The 20,318-nt window shown below is 44.0% G+C and overlaps 1 protein-coding gene and 1 long non-coding RNA gene across 2 annotated transcripts in view; one reads left to right on the top strand and one right to left on the bottom strand.

Moving 5' to 3' along the window:
* Nucleotides 1-16,704, bottom strand: part of XPNPEP2 (X-prolyl aminopeptidase 2) — a 29,901-nt gene extending 13,197 nt beyond the window's left edge. Inside the window, exons 1-13 of the mRNA XM_007422643.4 lie at nucleotides 16,556-16,704; nucleotides 12,871-12,944; nucleotides 11,612-11,722; nucleotides 11,122-11,185; nucleotides 8,729-8,833; nucleotides 7,438-7,524; nucleotides 7,035-7,181; nucleotides 6,372-6,473; nucleotides 5,370-5,451; nucleotides 3,378-3,576; nucleotides 1,846-1,935; nucleotides 770-879; nucleotides 44-121 (exon numbers count right to left, since the gene is read on the bottom strand). Coding sequence (XP_007422705.3) covers nucleotides 44-121; nucleotides 770-879; nucleotides 1,846-1,935; nucleotides 3,378-3,576; nucleotides 5,370-5,451; nucleotides 6,372-6,473; nucleotides 7,035-7,181; nucleotides 7,438-7,524; nucleotides 8,729-8,833; nucleotides 11,122-11,185; nucleotides 11,612-11,722; nucleotides 12,871-12,944; nucleotides 16,556-16,616 — 1,310 coding nt within the window. The 5' untranslated portion in view covers nucleotides 16,617-16,704. The remainder of the gene's footprint in view (nucleotides 1-43; nucleotides 122-769; nucleotides 880-1,845; nucleotides 1,936-3,377; nucleotides 3,577-5,369; nucleotides 5,452-6,371; nucleotides 6,474-7,034; nucleotides 7,182-7,437; nucleotides 7,525-8,728; nucleotides 8,834-11,121; nucleotides 11,186-11,611; nucleotides 11,723-12,870; nucleotides 12,945-16,555) is intronic.
* Nucleotides 16,705-17,178: 474 nt separating this feature from the next.
* LOC148214424 (uncharacterized) overlaps nucleotides 17,179-20,318 on the top strand; it is a 33,385-nt gene continuing 30,245 nt past the window's right edge. The window contains exon 1 of the long non-coding RNA XR_015798088.1: nucleotides 17,179-18,455. This is a non-coding gene — a long non-coding RNA (uncharacterized LOC148214424). The remainder of the gene's footprint in view (nucleotides 18,456-20,318) is intronic.

Raw genomic sequence — 20,318 nt, 5'->3', positions numbered from 1 at the left:
CTCTCTGCCCTCCACCAAGACCTTCCTGTCTTCTCCCCGGTACCTGTAATGAGCCAGTGCTGCATTCAAGCCGCTAGCCGAGATCGTCTGAAAGCTGGGCCCCTTGCAGTGTGTCTCTTGCCTATGGAAGAAGAAAGGACACCTGGTATTCTGTGACCGGATTCCCACCTTGCATTGAAACAAACCATAGCTTGATCATGGTTTCTCAAATAACCTCCCAGCCGCTGGGTTGCATAGTGTGCTAAGCCAAAACAAAACAGTCCATATTATACTTTGGTGCAATGAGTTAACGGAGCCAAGTTTCTTACTAGGGTTGTGCGATATGCCCTAGCTGGTCTGCATCATTGATTCAAAATGTAATCTCCTATTGGTTCAAGAGAGTTCTCTGATTGGAAATATCAGAATAATTTGACTTCGATTGACAGTTCAAAGTGTCAAGATGCCAACTGATTTGTTGAATCAATCTGGGACAAAATCTCATAATTTTGCACAGGAGCACCTGATAAATAATAAATTCAATTTGGTGAATGGGTGCAATCATTCAGCTAATGTTTTAACTGACTATCTAGATCAGTGTTTCTCAACCTTGGCAACTTTAAGAGGGGTGGACTTCAACTCCCAGAATTCCCCAGCCAGCATGGCTGGCTGGGGAATTCTGGGAGTTGAAGTCCACACATTTTCAAGTTGCCAAGGTTGAGAAGGCTGTTCTAGATGTACTGTTTTTCCTCTGTTTACTAGTGGCACCTAAAATTGCCCTATTTAGACTGACCTACGTAATGAGTCCAGGTAGTGTGCACCAGACACCTCATCCACAGAGTTCTTGGGCACGTTCTTTTCCAGCCAAACCAAATACCGGATCAGTGCCACGGCGTCTCGTATCTGTGCAAACGCAAAGCAAAGAGAGGCCCACACGTGGGCCGCTGTGATTCACCCTACGCCACCGCATGAGGACAAGCTTGGAAGGGAGAGGCTACAATAGCAGGTTTTGATAGAAAGACACCCATGGTCCTGTCATTTTTTGCTTCAGCCAGAACAAAATTTAAACGACGACTTACTGGCTCTGCTCACTGGGCACTTCTCTGGGTTAGTAAAACCCTTGGGGCTCTATTTACACAACAGTCGGCTTGGGTAGTTTGAATAATGTTTGCTTTTTGTGGTTTAGCCTGATGTGCAAATCTAGCTCTTTGGGTCAGTGTGATTCAGGCTATTGGGGGAACCCCCCAAATAGATTAATTCAGTAACAAGTTAAACACTTAATGTGTGCATAGCTACTGAAGTGTGGTTCCAGAACCAATGTCTAGCCTCACTGCCTTCCAGAGCCTATTTCTATCTTCAGACCTCAGTGGAGAGTGAAATATTAACAGAAAGCCTCTCACACATTTTAACTATCCTTTTAAAAGTGATCCAAAATGCTGTAAGGGGAAGAACAGTTCTACGCCTATGTCTGTGTGTGTGTGGTGAGAAACCAGCTAGTGGGAAAGAATTTAACATACACATAGATAACACACCCATCCTATACATCTGCAATTAAGACCACCCATTAAAGAAAGGAAAAATCCCAAACTTTGATGGGAGCTTGGTTACACACACTCCAAGAACCTGCAGGCAAGAGTTTCCCACTATACCTTGTGCTCTTCTTACCTCCGCCCCTCTGTCCCTTGATTTTGGGCCACTTTGCTTCAGCTCAGCTTAATGGAGCTGTTCTGCAACACTCAAAATTTTGCCAGCTGCAGTGGGGTCGGGAAAGGAGTTCCTTTTCGTTGACTCCTGAAGGTCCTTTTGGACCTCAGCGCTCAAGGTCATTGCATCACACGGGGTGGGTGTCCCTGTAATGGGATTACGTACATGTGCTGCTTCCATCAGCTTCTGCTCCTTGGAGTTTTTGACAGCCTTGGCGAGCATGACAGGAGAGAAATTATTTTTCAAGAGCTTTTCCTGTGAACAGGAAAATGGGAATTAGGACAGCTTTTTGAGGGATGCACCTGCAAATACACATCTGGGAATAGGCCTTTGGCATCATTCACTGGGACCTTGACATAATTCACTTCAGGTCAGGCGGATTCTGGGATGGGGCAGTTCCTACAAGAGCTTCTGCTGCTCCATGAATCTCAGAAGCTCTTCCGTTGGAGTTTCACGTGGGATAGGAGGGGGAAAACTTGCTGGCTTGTCCACAGAACTTGAGTTTGATCCAAGAACTCAGTAAGAAAAACTGGGAAAAAGTTAAGCACGTTCATAGGAGCTTTCCTGAAATGGACCAGATGGTTACAGAATCCAGCATACTGCTTCCCACCACGGGTTGAGAGAGACCACTGGAGAGTTGGGAAGCCCACAAAGAGCACGAAAAGCAGGGCAGAGTCCAGTAGAGGCTGGAGAACACTGGCCCTTCAGACCCGGTTGGATTACAATTCCCATCATCAGCAAACAGCTGTAAATGCTTGGAAGATGAATCTACCCTTGACTAGCAAGTGACAACTTCTGGTCTGTAACCATCACAAGCTAGAATTGATGCTAGACTTGGCCTCTATGAATTTGCCTTATGTACTTGAAAAGCATCTAATGACTTGGCTGTGGCCACATCTGGGCTAACAGATGGTCTTTTTAGGACAGATGTCTTAGGCTGCATTGAATGGAATAAGAAGAAGTTGCCCAAATAGAGAAGGATTGGCTTATTAGATTGGCATCAGCATAGACTATTCTATATGTGAGGACATGCAACCATTCAGAGATTAAATAACTCTGCATATTAAACGTTAAATATTACCCAACTATACCACCAGCAAATTCCATTCATCAATTGCATTTGTCTGCCCTCAGTTCCTGTCCATTTCATCTACAAAAGTTTCTGCAGGGAACAGAAGCACAGGGTCTCTTTCCTTGTCACGACTCTACAAGAGCTAGCAGAGACTTATGGGATCAGAGTTAGCAGGAAGGAAGTGGCATAAATCTCTCCTAAAATGGAAATAGAGCATTTATTATTTTTCCCTTTTAGAAATTAAGAATTACATTGGCCTGACTTTGCTATTAGGAGCACAGTGCAAACTGTAGCACAGATCCAAGTCTTTTTTCTTTTTCTTTTTGGAATTGCTGATGGCCTGACGTAGCAATGGAAATATTTTTGATGGTTATCTTCTTCTACTTGCTCAGTTTGCTCTATTCCTGTTTACAGCTTCTAAGATGGTGTTGTGGTTCGGCTTAATTTCTGGTCTTTTTAAAATGGGTTTAAGTTCTTGGACTCAATAGGTGTTTGAAGAGATTGCTCATAGCTGCGGAGGGAGGAGTGATTAAGAGACACTCCCCCTGTAATCATGGGGGAAACCGTAGGGTAGGTTGGGGAGAAGAAGAAGAATCTTATGTTTCCTTTTTCTCTTCTCTCTTACTTCTGGGACCTCCTGATACAGTCCCAGAGTTGTGTACTCTGTTCCGATCCAGATGACCACCCCGTCCTGCTGGGCATATTTTCTCACGCTGGCACCTATCTGGCCATAGTCTTCCAGCTTCACACACAGAGATCCTGGGCATTCTGTCGTCAGCATCTGGACTACTTCGGTGCTCAGGCGACTCCGGTTCACAAACAGACTGGGGGCAAATCAAAGGAAACTGAGATGTCCAACTGGAGAAGAGTTTCTTCCAGGAGTGGGGAAAATGTGACTTTCCCAAATGTTGCCTACCTACATCTCCCAGCATCCTTCACCATTGAACGTTTGGGCTGCTGGGAGTGGTGGTTCAGCATTCAGAGGACAGCCCCATTCACACCTCTGGAATTCTTCATTTTCACCCCACCATTGCCCCATGGGCTGGCGGATAGCACTTCCTGGCCACGCTCCCTCCTTTTAGCCCCGTAACAACCTTGCAAATTAGGCTAGGTTAAGAGTGGATGATTGGCCTAACATCAGCCCACTGAATTTGGGCCAAGCCAAGACTTCAGCCCACATCTTGCAGCTTTCAACCCACTGCCCACTGGCTAAAGGGAAGACTGAAACGGGCCTCCCCGGGTCCAAAGGCATTTCTTTTAGGCCCCCTTGTTACTTTTCTCAGTGCAATGAAGAAAATGGCTTAGGTCAGCTTTCCTCAACTTGGTATGTTCCAGATATGCTGAACTACAATTCCCATTTGGACAAAGGATCTTGGAACTTGTAGTGCAACACATCTGGAGGACATCACATTGGCAAAGGCCTCTCTCCCCCACATTTGTTTTGCTGTTCACTGAAAATATACACAAATATAACACCAACTATTATGGATCATTCATTTCTTTTAAAATCTCCCCATCTGCAATAGCCTAAACAGTCAAGTTATTTTAACACAAAGCTGTATTAGACAGACCCACTGCATGCTTTTCACAACCCAAAGCATTCCTGCTCCTTCTCATGCCTGTGAATTCAAATGTAAGCTGTATGTTTGCTTCCAAATACACAAAGTACACTCCATATAAACATGGCTCTTTTCCCATTCCCCCGCCCCCCACGATTTTGCAAGTAACTGATTTCCTCCTTAAGAGCTTAAGCCTTGTCTTGTCAGATCAGATCAGAGTTCGAGGTTGTTTCAAAGTACCAGCTGGCTTCAAAGTTCCAGCTGGCACTCAGATTCCTTTGTGGCATCCAGCCAAGAGGCTCTAGAAGCTTGTGGGCAAAACTTTTGTGTCTATAGCAATTGCAACTTCAGTCCCCTGGCAGATCAGAGAACTACCGTCCCTAAATATGGACATGCCATGTAGCTGCCAAGGCCATGAGTCTCTTCATTAAGACATTCCCGCACCCTGTTTGCAAAGCAACATTTAACTTGGACTCAAGGCTCAGGTCTAAAAGCTGATGACAGCACCATGACGTTGTCCTGGATCTTACAAGGCTTTCAGACCTGCACCTGGGGCTTTGTTATCTTCTCTATCGTACTATACAGTACAGCAAAGATGATTGCCAGGACCTCAGCAACTCCAATGGTCAGAGCCCACATGACTCTGCACGTGAGATGGATATTAGGAAGCTTAAGGAAACCCCAAAGACACCACAGGACCAAAAGATCTTTAGGAAAAAACCCAAAAAGATGAAGAAAGCAATTCTCTCTCCTAAAGACAGCCCAACAACGTCTGAGCGTGCTGATTTGTGGGGGTGGAGTTGGAAAATCAAATGAAAAAGAGAATGGGAGGGGAAAGGAAAGGAAAGGAAAGGAAAGGAAAGGAAAGGAAAGGAAAGGAAAGGAAAGGAAAGGAAAGGAAAGGAAAGGAAAGGAAAGGAAAGGAATGGAATGGAATGGAATGGAATGGAAAGGAGGTGGCTGACTGCCTGGTTGGAACCTGACCACATTTTGTGGAAGCTCCCACTTTATGATGGGAACCAGACTGTTGTCTGAACCGTTGCAGGGAGATCAAGTACCTGATATCTGTCTTGGTGAGAAGAGTGTAAGCATAGAAGACAGGGGTGTAAGGAATGTCATCTCCTCGAAGATTGAAGAGCCCTACGGGAAACAAAAAGAAGTTTCTAATATCTCCCTCCTTTAAATCAGGAGAGTCTTTAAGCAATTAAAAGAAGAGAGGATAGCAGAAGAGGGACAGGGAAGCGGCTAAGGGCATGACAGGGAGCCAGGAAGGAGAATTTGAGACAAAAGTGGGAAGAAGAGGTAACTAGAGCCTTTGAGTAATGGGGGAACGAGAGGCAAGATTGAATCTTTAACATGCTGGGCATATCAGCTGTTGGATTTGTAGAGGTTTCTAATCTGCAAAGTGGTCTTTAAGTATACAGATGGATCCTGGCAGATATTAACTGGAAAGAGGGGAGTTGGATGAGCAGAGGTTTTGGAAGAGGTAGGGCAATGGTATTCCGAGGTGGAATCATCCAAAACATTTTCTGTACTCACCCAGATCTTATCGGGACATGCTTCGAAGTAAACTCGGAAACTTCTGCAAGCAAAGTGGTACTCTACAACTGAACGTCAGGCTTGAGTTCTTGAGAAGCCTTAGTAGTTCCACTTGCTAAGCTTAAGACTGATCAGAAAACGTTTGCAGGCCAAGCTGAGAAGTGTCAACCCCGCTAGGTAGACCAGACCAGGAAATCCACTCCGCAGGAAGGCTAAAACTATTTTTGCTGAGATTGGCTATAATAACAGCATCTTGCAAGTGTGATTGTGCTTTACCTCCCCTCCTTCTTATAATTCAGTGAATTAGGGAGAACATCTGCCTGAACTGCTTCCGAATGTTATCTGGATGTTCTGGACTTAAAAAAATGTTTCAGCCCCTTTTGCCTAGGTAAGGGTTCCAGCATCTTTCTGTCACCACAGAAGCCAGTGGTGAAAGGAGTAGGAAAATAGGCAAGAAAGGATGACATAATTCTAGGAGAGAAGGAAATGTGAGGATGCATGTTAAATAGTAAGTGACTTACATGCCGTCTCCTCAAGACCAGAGAGCAAGACTGCTGTGGGCTTCTTGCTGTGTTGTTCCATCTGCATCCGGATATTGGCAATCTTCTCTTGCCATATACTTCCTAAAGGAAGAAAAGTGTCAGGTTTAGCCCAAAGAACTCCAAGAGACAGTGCAAAATCAGTTCAGCTATGTTTATTAGCTACAACCTCTAGCAAGAATCTTCCCAGACTGAAACCCCAGCTCCCAAGCCAGGCAGCCACAACACCGTGAATTCCTCAGGGAGGTGCCAGCCTCATCCTCTTGGGGTTCCCACGCTCTTTCAGTGAGCTAAGAAAATGCTTATCTCCCCGAGCCTGGCCTTCATAATTCCATTCCATCACAAAAAGGAATGGGAGGTCTGACTGATGAGAAATTACACCTCCTGGCCTTCACTATAAAATAGTGTCCAGTTTGGCCCCAATATAGCAAGAAAAACGTTTTCTTATCATCTGCAATCCTGCTTCTACTAAACAGCAGAACGGATAGGCAGCCAATTTAAGGTGAGGAGGATTACCCTAAGACCATCCTTCTGAAATGGATGTGTTCCAGATATATTGAACTACAGCATCCTTCATCCCCAGCCAGTATGGCCAAGCCTCCCCACCAGTCTCCCTTTGTCACTTCATTTGTGCCCCAAATATACCAATGAAGTCGTCTGAGAGGTGGTAGATTATGTTGGTGGGTGGAGGAGGCCGCTGGGTGCCCCACACGAGATCTACCAGATTGTCTTCAAGGGGAACAAAGGTCCTATTTTCACCTTCCAGGATCTGGTAATAGTCTTCCCCATTATCTAAGGAAAGAGAATGGGAAGGAGAGAACTTGGAAAATCACACCAGACCTGCTTTCTTCAGCCAGGGGACTATAATGGGAGAGAGGGGAAGTCATGGCAGCATGCAGTTACTTAAGCATTTCAGTGCAAGCTGCTAATGAAGGGCAAGCAACAGAAAGAAAACAAGGTAGCATCATCTTCCTTGGTGGACTGGTCACCTGCTTCTTGAATCTGACCCAGATGTGCCCGAGAAACTCAGTTCAAAGATGCTTCATACCAATAGAAAAGAGGAAGGGATCCAGTCCAATTCTTTCCCCAGTAGGAACTTCATTGAGTATCCATTGTCCAATAGCGTCAGTCCACGCTGCAAAAGAAAGGACATGTCAGCCATGCCTCTTTCTGTGCTTTAGCTGAAGGATTGGATGGCTGCAATCATGGACCAACCCAGCAAGAGCTGACTCCCACTGCAGTGGCCGCAAGAGCTAGCCCATGAGTCAGTCATTGGAAGGGCCATGGAACAGTGGTTGCGCACTTGCTGAGTAGGCAGAAGGCCCAGATCTGATCTCCAGGACTTCCAGGGAGAGGTGGAAAACTGCCAGTCAATGTAGACAGTACTATGTTAAAGAAACCAATGGTCTGATTCAAGAGTAAGAGGCTGTTTCCTACAATCTTATGGTAAAAAGATAGAAATTAAGTCTCTTCTTGATTGATTATGTGCCATCAAGTCGGTGGTGGCTCTTAGCGCAGACCTGAAAAGGTAAGATGGGTTAGACAGGTTCGAAGCCAGCATTGGTTATCAGCACCACCAGGTCCACCTCCCAAGATCTCTGCAGCCTCTTCCTACAGATGCTGCCCATTCTTCTGGCTGTGTTAACTGTCCATCTGCCCTTTCTGAGGCTGCCAACTGCTGAAGGAGAAGGAGCTGCCCCAGACTCTGTTGCTTTCTTCTTTTCTGGGAGTTGGACTTGATTTGGCTCAGAGGGTACAGCAAATAAATGAGGAAAGCAGCAAGGAAGAGGAAGAGATGGCCCTTTGTCCAAGAGGACTCTGCAAGGAGAATATCTGGCCCATGATTTCTCGAACTGAGCATGACCCAGTTTCTTCTCCGAGACAATGTTGTCCTGCAGCTTCTGGTCCCCAACTCTTCCTGCCTTCAAAGATGCATTTTGTATTGGAACCAGCCATCTATTTTACAGCAAAGCATCGTAGGACCACTTTCTTGTCCTACTTGCTTTACCTCCAGCTATGTTGGCTCAGCAAATCCAATGGTGCCCAGCCCACCTGGCCTTCTGGCTAGGGGATTCTGGGAGTTGTGGTCCCAACACATCTGGAGGAAGGAAGTTTGGAGAAGATTGCTTTAGAGCAGTGTTTCTTAACCTCGGCAACTTTAAGATGTGTGGACTTCAACTCCCAGAATTCTGGGTGTTGAAGTCCATGCATTTTAAAGTTGCCAAGGCTGAGAAATACTGCTTTAGGATATCACTTTCATGGACAAGAGCTAGTGGGCAGCCCTGGAGTTGGAAAGAGAGAATGTGGAGCACTAAGACAAAGTTAAGACAAGGACGAACCCGATTTCTGCAGTTCCCAGTTGCAGTCCATCTGACGCTCAGCTTGGATCCAGTAGCGGCTGTCTGTGAAGAGGGCAGCTTTCTGTAGGGTGATCACGCCAGTTCCTAAGGATTAATTTCTAAAATCAGAGAGGCTGAGGGCAAAATGTAGTTGAAAAACATATTTTTATGTTCAGCTTTCACTTCTGTTTCCCAGTTCAGTTTCTTCTGTTGGTGAAGAAAGGACACTCAGCAGGACACTCAGCAGAAAGGACATCTCATAGCATGTGTATCTTTATTGTAAATTAAGATTTTAGGTTTAAATTGAGAGTAGGTCCTAAATTCCCTGAAATCCAACTTTCAAAGAAGGTGAAAATATTTTGCCAATTGATGCTATGAGTGAGTTTTAAAACTCAAGTGCATCTTTTCTGAAATCTGCTAACATCAAACTAGAGAAAGCTTTTTAGACATTTTTAGTTTACATACATATGTAGGTTCAGCAATTGGATGACAGATGTGGGAAATTACATGTGGGAGGTTTATGTCTCTTTTTGTTGATTTTTAAAAAATGCATACAGTGTGAATCCATCTAGCACATTTAAGCATCTTGAATACATTAAATCCAGCTATCGCACTGCAGTTCTGATTGCAAGATCTAGTAAGAAAGAGTCTTTTATTACTATTATTTTGTATAAATACATTTGCTCTTTTTCTTTCTAGCATATATTCATAATTCAACTGGGGGTGGAGTAATCTGATACTGCATTTATCCTGGGGCTGGAGATGACCCATTGTAACCCCAGCAGAATGGCTTCTGTGTATCCAACACAGCGAAAAAATAAAATATAATCCCTACATCCCACTCAAATACCCCGGCCATTGCAACTTCCTTGGGAATTATACTGTTGCCCCCTAATTTCAGGACATGGTTGAGCAACACCCACCATATGCCCAAGGAAAAGGAGGAACCAACCCATATAAACTGATTTATGAGCATGGCTAAGATGATACCATGACTCCATACCACTTGCATCATGCTTGTCTACAGTCCCAGAAGGAGTTCTCTTTGTCTGTAGCAGCAAAAGCAGCCAAGATTGTTATGTCCTGTATATTCTAACTAAATGACTTAGAGCTATAACATTTGTCCAGAAGGAAAATTGGCCAAATGGAAATGGATGAGGACTGATGTAGTACACTGTCGGAGGAAACTGAGTAGGTCCAAACTTTGGGTAGTTGTGTTCAGAGGGTCACAAGGCTGATGCAGTGGCTTTCTGTGCTCCTAGTGCTCATGTGCTGATTATCAGTGGGGCTCTTTTCACCAGAAAAAGTCAGTGGGGCTGCTAGAGTTGAGGGCCCTTGGGGGAGGCAGCCATCTGGGGAGCCCCCCCCCACTCCTTTATTCCTATTCATGGGCCATTTCCATTCTCATTTTCCATTCTTTCTCTCCCTAGCCCTTCTCAGGCTGCATTTCTAGTGGTGCTGAACTGGGGCTGGGGTCTAGGCTTCAGGGCAGGGATACTCCAGTTTTTGGCACCACCAGGCAACGTGGATATCATCTATATTAGATACACATAGTCAGAAAAGATCTCAGAACATGAGCCCATAGTTCAGGGAGCGAATTGGTCCCTCTGAAAGCTGTCTCAGAAAGCCCTGTCTGCAATATTTGATGCATGAACATCTTCACCTCCCAACCCCAAGACCCATTCAGTCATTGACCACTTGGAGCATCAATCTTCACCCACGTGAACCTTGCTTGGGTTCCCTGATAGGCTAAGCTTTAGGGAAAGCATGGCAGCAGATGTCCTACTCCCACTTGGCCCCTTGGATTGTTCTTTTTCTCATCTTCTGTTGCAAGCATCTGGGAACTGGGCTCTCAAGTGGATGTAGGTGGGTCTTACTCTTACCATGCATGGGTGCTGCAAGAAACACTGGTGATGGTGATACACCACTGGCAAAGGTGTTTACTACATTCACAACACACTTAACCTCATTATGAAATTAATCTGGTTTTTCTGGGTTTGCACAATCCAGTTGAGCCATAAACTAACCAAGCAACCTGGGTTTGCATAGCAGGCTAAGCTACTACTAAACTACAAAATCAAAGTAAAAATAGTTAACTCTACCAACTTTAGTATGTTGTTCAAATGCGGGTCAAGGTCTTTGATTGTCTTGGTCAAACCTATTGAGTGAATACAGCCAAAGAGATGGCCTTGAAAATTGTATCTTTTGACTGTTGAGGCCCTATCTTATGACTCTGGGAGTGAAATGTGGTTGTTTCCTGTGATGATTGAGAATGAATTCAGAGGTACTTTGTGATCACCAATTGGCATTCAGGACAGATGTTATTTTGATTCCTGATGACCTGAGGCTCAACTACGAAATTTAGGTTGCTGAAGGTCTAGAATAGGACTCACCTGCTGATCCTGAAAAGCCTGACATCCAAGTGAGCCTCTTGTCCCGTTCAGCGATGTATTCACTCTGAAAAATGGGAAGGTTTTCAGACCAAGAGATGGCCCTGGCCCTAGAGATAGCTGTCCTATGTGAAAAGGATCCCAGACCTATCTATACGCTTCACTTTTCAGAAAACTCAACACTTTGTCTTAGCAGACCATGTAAGCAACCTTTTGTAGCCAAGAACAGCACTCAGCATGGACTTCACAGAGGGGTGAAGCTGAGTTAGGGTAGGAGTTTGAATTCTGGGCTTATATCTTTATTTCCCACTTGAGAATGGTGAGAAACTATGTTCTGCAAGGAGGATCAACTCTGAAGGGTGTAGAAAGGGAGCCCTGGGCCTGCAAATTGTCCATCCTGTGGTGGTAGTTCAACCATGGTTGGGGTCTACCTCCTTGCCTCAGCGCTCCACCCTTGGATCAAGTGGAGCTGATCCTGTATTCTTTAACTTACCAAGTGTGCATCTGTGGTAGGGACAATATAGGCTGCAAGGTTGTTGGATTGCATGTGCTCACGGAGGGTCTTCAGCCGATCGCCCGTCATAGTCACCGTGGGAGGCAGGTACTTATGGCATAATGGAACATGGCAGCAGAGGATTACGAGAGGGGAGGGAGGAACAAAGGGATATAGAGGTCAGCATTTGCACGGTTACTTTTGTGTATAACCAGCACCCAGCTGATTCTGAAAAGCTAAACAGGATCAGATGTGGTTACTACTTCAGGGGGAGAGATCAGGAGGAAATCCCAGAGAGGGATTGGGAAGTTAGAAAAGGATGAACCAGTTCTGTTTCATTGCCGCAAAAAATGACCTGGCTTTAGAACTGCAAGACCCATCAGATCAGTTGGGTAGGAGGCAGCATGCCAATGGCTGTCAATAGGTGAATACAGCAGGGCATCCATGAAGTCTAGGAGCTGAGCTAGGAGTTGAGAAAGGGTCTTGATTTTTAGGGAAGGAGTGAACAGCTGCCAGGAGGATTGCCCGGAGGATTGCCTGGAGGATTAATATATATATATATATATATATATATATATATATATATATATATGTTTGTTATGGTAATGAAGTAGTGAGTTCACCAGAATGATTGTTATTTTTGCCCCTTTTTTTCTTAGAAGTTGGGACAAGGGTATCCACAGGGAGGGGGTCAAAGAAAAGAAAATAGTGGGCCCCAACCATGTGATCAAAGTCCCACCCTTTTAAAAAGGGCAGCCTTCCTTCCTTCCTTCCTTCCTTCCTTCCTTCCTTCCTTCCTTCCTTCCTTCCTTCCTTCCTTCCTTCCTTCCTTCCTTCCTTCCTTCCTTCCTTCCCCAGACATGAGGGCAGGGGGCTTTGATTGCATTGTTGTGGCTCTCATCTTCACTTTTCTGTCCATCTGCCTGTGGACACCCCTGGGTTGGCATGATTTATAGAAAATAGGTGTGTTAAGTTTCCCACTGGTTTAACACATCTGCTTACCCCATAAACTATAAAGAGGAAGACACAGAGAGAAATTTTATGGTTGAAAATGGTCATTTTGCTCCCAAATTTCAGTGGTGTGACCCTGAAGGACTTGGGGGGCTACAAAAGTGGGGCTGGTGTTGCCTCTTCCTACCAGGAAGGACTGGGGCTTCACTTGGGCATCAGAAGTTTCCAGAACAGAAAGCTATTTTGGGGGAGAAGCAGTTCTAACCCATTAGTAGAACACACATTTTTAGTAAAGTTCAGGAACTCACCGGTGGGTTGATCATACAGTTTCTTGTGTCTTCCTGCTCAGAATTTGCTTGGTTGGGATAACCTGTGATGCAGCCTAGGATGGAAGGAGAAACTTCTCATTCAAGCAAGTCTTCTTTGAGTAGCCTGGGAGGTTGAACAGCTGGCCAGCTAAGTGCTTAGGAGCCATGTCTGTTTTATTATTCCCTTTTGTCAAAACACTGGAAGCCAGAGATGGGGAGACCACCTGCATATTTCCCCTTGCATCTCTGTAAATCAAAAGGCCAGAAGCAGCACCAGTTCCTGGTTGGAAAAAGGGCCAAGTGCCCTCTGGCAGATTGTCCCTACCTACCTTCTCAAGCTTCACTGGTGACAAAAAGAGACGCTTATCTTCTGAGACATCTTATTGTCACCAGCTAAGTTTGTGAAGGTGCATCCACAGGATAGGGAGGCTGAGTCTGGTACCATTTTATTTTCCCACCATGCCCTGGCGTGAAGCATCATCAGGGCACTGTGGGAAATCAGTAGGGCACTTGAATCTACCTACCCAGTATTGTTCAAAGCTGCTGGTCAGTTTGGGGGGAGATTTTTCTAGTGAGGAGACTATAGTGTGTAACCACACAGCATCCTATCTCACAAACTTTACCAATAAGAAACGGACATCTTTTTGTCTGGCCTGGGGGTGGCTCAGTTCCTGTCATTATCTGTCTTGCTGTCTGTGGAGGGGGGTGCCGAAAACATAACCAAAGCAACTATACAAACTTTCTGGTCTTGATGAGAAAGAAGAGGCAGCGCAGAGCTGATCCAGTTAGATAAGATGTCCAGTCCGAACACTGGCCAGCTTCCAGTAAAAAGTGTAAATTTGGCGTGAAAACCTTGACAAATCCACCAGCAAGGATGGCAAGAAAACTTTAGAAATTGGCACCCAAATGGCTCCTTTTTTTTAAAGGGGAAAAGAACAAACCAAGCCCAACATGTACCTATTGCAACAGCAGAGACGCAGTGAGTCACAGCGAGAAACATCTTTGGGGAGGATCGTTATGGACGGGGAGGAAAAATGAGCAAGGTCTGTTTTTTTATAGCCCCGGTCCCATGCTATTAACAGCCACCTGGTGACAGGCGAAGATTAAACAGAGAATTCCTTTTGCCCGCTCTGTTTTCAGCCTCAAAATGCATCGACCCAAAGAGTATGCACAGAAACCAGATTGCCTTCAAAGTGCCCAAACAGCATTTTACAGTATTCCAGCTTCCTGGCCTATTTTTGTACCATAGGACTTCCAGTTCACGCTGCTGGAGTTTGGTAGCAAAACTGCTGATTTGGGGCAGGGAAATTTGCTGGGTTTTTGACCCCGCCCCCAAGACTTAAAGTAAGTTTTCTGAATTTTGGCAGCGCCGCCTGCTTAGTTCCAGGGTTTGCCAAAAAGGGTCCAGTTGCATGTACAACCTGGGCTGCCAGTAGTCTACCCCACATCAAACAAACTTTACTTTGTTATTGTTCTGTTGTCCACTTCTGAGCTTGAAATCCTTTACTCACTTCCTTTTTTTTGATATCATTTTTTAAAATATAATTTTTGTTTACCATTTTAAGAAAGATAAAAGCTAACAGAAACTAATATAGAGTATGAAAAAGAATAAGAAGAAAGAAAACAAAGAAAGAGTGAAAAGTGCGAAAAGAAAAAAAGAAAAGAGATACAAAGAAGTGGCTTCTGACCTTCTTTACAGCAGCTATAAGTACGATGATAAATTTACCTCTTTTTTTTATGGAAGATTTTTAAAAAGGAAAATAAAAACGAATGCAAACTAATATGAAGTAAGGCAAAGAAAGAAATCAAAGAGAGAGCTAAAAGGGCAAGAACGGAAAAAAAGGAAAAGAAAAACAGAAAAGAAAGAAAAAAGAGACAAAGAAGTAGCTTCCGATCTTCTTTACAGCAATTATAAGTACAATGATAAATTTACCTCTTACTCTATGGCTACAACAGAACTCTCTTCTTTCTATAATCTATCCTGTCTGATTATCAAAACCATAAATCTTAAATTCATTTTTTTTTCTGTTTCACACAAAACATCTAAAAGCTTCCTGAGTGGAAGCTCCTAATAAAATCTCTGGGCTTGGGAAAGTGTAGAGTTTTGAAACAGTAAGAAATCTGATCCCCTAACAAGACCACTGTCCACCTGGCAAGCATGAGAAGCAGATGAGTTTTGACAGACATGGTCTCCTGCTTGGAGTGTACATTTAGGTCTTCTGCTTAGACCTTCACCCCTTGCTCTAGTCCCATCCTCACTCCATCCCAGCATCCCTGTCTAGCTTGGTGGATCAGTCAAGAGGGATTAACCAAACACTTTGCTTAATATGCCTTGCACACCTGAAATCAGGACATCATCATTCATCGGTGAGCCAAAACAGCAAAATAGGTGTAAGGAGGGATTAGCAATAGGGACAACGAAGGTATAGCATCCAGCCATCTCAAAGAGTGGTGGACAGCAATGTTGGAAAGGACCTAAGACCTGGGTGTCATTCTCATTGCTATATTCCACCTCCAAATCTAATAGGATCCTAACTTTCCTGACACCCTCTTAGAATCTGGAGTTCTGTTTTCAGATCAAACCCAACTTCGATTCTGACTGCAAGAACTGCTGTAAGACAAGGGCTGTGAGTATCCGATTCAGTGAAAAAGGGCCAAGGTATTCATGATGTTAAATGCACATTTTGCATGTTTAATGTTATGGCGTGTTCGAATCTATGTTGCTCCCTTTTGATCTGACCTTGTTTGCTAATGTGATATTTGAACATCATTTGTCCCTAGAAGCATATTGAGTCAGTTGCAGTCTGAAGACTTAGCACATCTTAAAATGGCTAAAGTTTTAGCATAACAAAACATTAGTAAAGGTTTCAAAACAAACTAAGAAGCCGCTCCACACTCAAGTCAAGATATACAGCGGTCAAGGTTGGTCAACTTATTGCAGCAGTCAAGGCAGAACTTTCCATAAGTGCTTCTCTCATTTCCTTTCTTGGCAGTGGCAAACACCATGTTAATGCATCAAATAGTCCCCAATTTGCTGATACCTAGAATCAATACCTTAATTAGCCATTAGATCTCACCTAATGATAGGGCCGGCCCTGCCAGAATTATAGGCAAGAATTAGTGCGTGTTGGATCCCCTCCAGCTATAATTAATTTAGACTCTGGACTTAATGTAATTAAGAGATAATTTGCATCACTTCACTTCAAAATGGGATAAATTAGCCCTATCATTGTCCAGCGGGTTCTGGACGTATGCCCCCATTGATTGGCTATGATTGATCTCCCCCTCATCTTACATTAACAATATATTAATATTGCAGAGAGTGGAATTGCATTTCCCAAAACCCCATATCTTTCTGCTTTGTCCTTGGGAGTGTACTTAAGCAAGGCTTTTTCCGTGGTCCCCAGATGATACATCACTAGACCCTCCAGAACTAAGGAAAGTAGGAAAGTGATGAAAAACTGCCACCTGGAATGTGCAGCAGATACCCAGTAAAGAACTCTTATTGCTAGTTGCTATGTTGTCTGTCAAATCAACCTAGATGAGTCCTTTCAGTTTTGCTGTACTCACCAGACCACTGAGGTCATGGAAAGTGGTCTTGGGAGGTAATACAAATAAGAACATCCTTTCTCCTGGATTCTGTGTTCCAGGAAAGAGTGTTCAGGTCTCAAACCACAATACATACCATGAAGGAAGAGCAAACTCCAGGCTCGTAGGATGTAGGAAACGGAGGCCATGTCCTTCATCAGATGGGTGATGTTGCTAAAAGAATAATCTCAAAAACAGATTAATCCATCAGCTAGGTGAGAGTCCACCCTTGCCAACGTCTGAAGGGCGGAACAGCTGCAGAGGACAGTCCAAACAACCTCCTAGATTATCCCGCTTGTTATGCCTCTCCTTCTCCAATAAAGCAAACAGCATGTGATAGAGATGCAAAGTCCAAATGTCAGCATTGGAAAGTGCATTTTATCCTGGAACTTCTGGTGCTTTTATGTTGCTTTTTAAAAACAAAATGTGAGAAGTAACCAAATGAGTTTTGTTGCTTATTTTACACTCCAGATGTCTACGGGTGGAACCAAGACTTCCTGATCTGGAGTGCAAAAGCATGAAGACCAGAAGGGGGCAGCAAGGAGATACCAAACATCTAGGGGTCATCCAGAATTTTGCAGCCCAGTTCTGGGAACCCTAGAACAGACTAGAGATGGTCCAGCTGTTCCCTGGCCCAATGGGGTTTTCACCATACAAGCTGTGCTTTTGGAGCCTGAAGGAGGGGCAGGGGGAAGAATGTCAGCAGTGGGTGGATATGGGTGTTGGAGAAGAAAATTCAACTGACAAGCAAAGCAAGAGTTAAGTACTAGGGCAGTCCATGTTTGCTTCAAGCTGGGCCACAAGCCAGGGTGCCTGGTTGAGTGAGGTCTTGCCCTGAGTAATATACTCCAGTTGAACTGCTTTTGGTATTGGGCTGAAAAATGCTTTCAGTGGGAGGTGGTGACTTCAAAGGAGCTAAGAATAAACAAAGGAACTTCGCCTCTGATGCAGCTGAAGTTTAAAAAAAGGAAGTTTGTGGTAACCAGCAGCATGGCATTTCTCATAAAAACAGTCAGCCTGAAAAGGGGAAGGGTTTAAAAAACGAAAAAAGGAAACGAATGATGGTTTTTTAAAAAACTGAAACGTAAAAATTCGTTCAATAAAAAAGCCCGGAAATGCCGGCGGACAAACCAAACGGTGAGTTCACAACCTCAGAAGTGGATTCAGTGTTCTTTGGCCTAAGAGTGAGAGATATGGAGATGCGATGGAATTGCGTCAAGATGTAAGCTGTGCCACTTAAAAGAAACATCCGAAATGCCACAGTCTTCTTTGGCTGACTTTGGCCTCTTTCTGCTCAAAGGGAAAACTAGTTATAAGTAAGAAAACCAAAGGCTTAGTCTATGCACGAAATTATCCTAAAATTCATGATTGGCAAATGAATGTGGATGCTATCAAGCAGATGTGGATTTATAAATGCCCTGGAGGGATGTTCCAGGCCTCACTATGCTGGAGAGAGCATTTCTTTATCAGGCAAGTGTTGCTCAGCGAAGGTCCTCAGCTATCCTGAGATCTTTCAACTCGAAAGGAGCCCATTTCATCCCTGCAGCCTGTGCAGTCTTTGAAGCCAAGGTCACCTTTCAGCTCCTCCTGGTCCTGTGAGAGACATCCTTGAAGCCCTTTGGTCTAAATTTATCAGAGCTGTCTTTGCAGCCCCAAGATGCATTAAAACCCTGCACTTTATCTAGAGGTGGGGGCCTGACCTCCATAGAAACTAAAGCTTGGTATCATCTTTTAAACTTATGGCTACAATTATTTTCCCCAGTGGTTCTCAGAGGTCACTGAAGTCAACCTGGTTGAAGTTATTGACAAGCTTCACTTCCAAGCTGCATGTAAGTCAACCTGTTTAAAGTTACTGGCAAACTCGCTCACCGGAGAAATTTGCCCATTCAGTTTTGACAATACCAGAAGTATTTTTGGACAGCCTATTTGGGACGCTGATCTCCAAATCGACCTCAGTCTGATTCCAACCTTGCAGCATGTGGTGTCGGTTCAGATGGGTAGGTTCCAGCCTTCTATCTCTCATCTATCACAGTCCTGAAATTCCACTGGGCCTTTACTATGGTCAAGGTGGATGGATTGTCTTCTGTCTTCCTGGGGGGCGGGCTCCAAAAATATTCTTCTTCTTCAACATATGATGTTCTTGTGGAGACAGTTTAGTGGAGTCTTTGAGCTATGTACTCCTTCCTTGCTTTTTCTACAGGGAATTCCAGATAATTTTTATTTCTCCTGGTGGAGAGCATGACATCTTTGTTACTTCTCCTATCTAATCAGTCTTCAGACATATCTTTCCAGGCTGCCAAATCTATGTCTCTATATGTACTACCCACCTCTCCTCAGCAAGTCTGAAACTATGTAATCACTTCCTTTCCTTTCTTTACATATACATATATATTTTCTCCTCCTCCTCCTCCTCTTCCTCCTCCTCCGTGACCGCTATCTTGACTTTTTCAAACTTACCCTGCCAACACCATTGGGCCAGTCCATTTTAGACAAATTGCCAATGTAGGGAATCAGATCATGTCAAGATTTCACACCCTGCCTTCTTTAGCTTTTATACTGTGGAGGTTTTTGGGGGGGTGTCTCAGGACTAAATGTTAGGGATCTGGGCCACTGATTTTGAACAGCTGTACTTTGAACAGGTCTGGAAGCTGCAAAAAATGGGGGGGGGGCGGTGATGATGCATTTGCACAATAGCATTTCATAATGTGAAAAACTCAAACCATCTATCTTTTACTGACCTTATTAGGATGAACAGAAAGACATGCTTATTGCCTGCACTACAATAAAAATCACAGTTAATTGAAATCACATGTAAAAGAAACAAGATAAACAATGCATTCATGTATTTATTTATTCATACAACTTAGAGCCATCTGACTCCATAAGACTCTGGGCAACTAAGAAAAAGAGAGGGGATCCAGTATAACATTTTCCTTTTTCCCCCCCTTTTTTAATTATTTTTTTTATAGTCATCATATTTTTACTTCAACCTTCACTCTAGTGTAAAGTGTATTTCATTTATATATACACATTCGTTCCCCTTTTCTTTTCTTTCCTTTTGCTTTTTCGTTCTTTGCTTTATCTAATTAAAAAAATAAAACCGGGGGGGAAAAGACTCTGGTCAGCTTGCAATTTTAAAAGCAAGAAGCAGTAATAATTAAGAACACAGATCATATACGTTGGAAGAAAACAGAGACATCATAGATAAAAAAAAATCTGCAGGGGTTTGGCACCCAACCCTAGCCAAGGCCCTGAGGACAGGCAGGGTTTCAGCAGCATCCTGAACATCATTTTGGGGGGGGGGGAACGATATGGATCTCTGGGGGGACGTTGTTCCACAGGGCAGCGAAGTCAGGCTTCCTATGTCTCAATACAGTAGGCGATATTCTTTAATTGAAGAGTCCTGGAGTGTATCCACTCTGCCCAATCTTACAGGACAGGCAGAAACTGTCAGAGATAGATGGCCCCTCAGATAACCAGGCCCTTTTTTGTAATTCAGGCTCCAGTTACCCTACTTCAGACACATTATGGGAAGACCCAGCTCTCTGGAAAAGGCTCTAATGCTGGGAAATGTGGAAGGAAAGAGAAGAAGAGGATGACCAGCAGCAAGGGGGATGGACTCAGTTACAGTGGTCATGGGTGCAACATCAGAAGACCTGAAGGACCAGGTTGGGGGCAGATCATCATGGAGAAAATCTATCTATGTGGTTGCTAAGAGTCAACACCAACTTGATGGCACGTAATCAATCAATTCTAGTAACTAAGATTGACTACTGTTTTTCCATTCTGTTTGGTGGTAGGTTTTGATTTATTTATGTATTTTAATTGCGTCATGGTGGTTCTGTTTGATCATTTTTAAA

This window comes from Python bivittatus, unplaced genomic scaffold, assembly GCF_059951505.1.
Source record: "Python bivittatus isolate LINGU-HERP-01145 unplaced genomic scaffold, Pbiv_v1 ctg000670_np1212, whole genome shotgun sequence".
In the NCBI taxonomy this organism is placed as follows: domain Eukaryota; kingdom Metazoa; phylum Chordata; class Lepidosauria; order Squamata; family Pythonidae; genus Python; species Python bivittatus.
The sequence above is the reverse complement of the archived record's forward strand: the minus strand, read 5'-3'. Positions and strand labels throughout refer to the sequence as shown.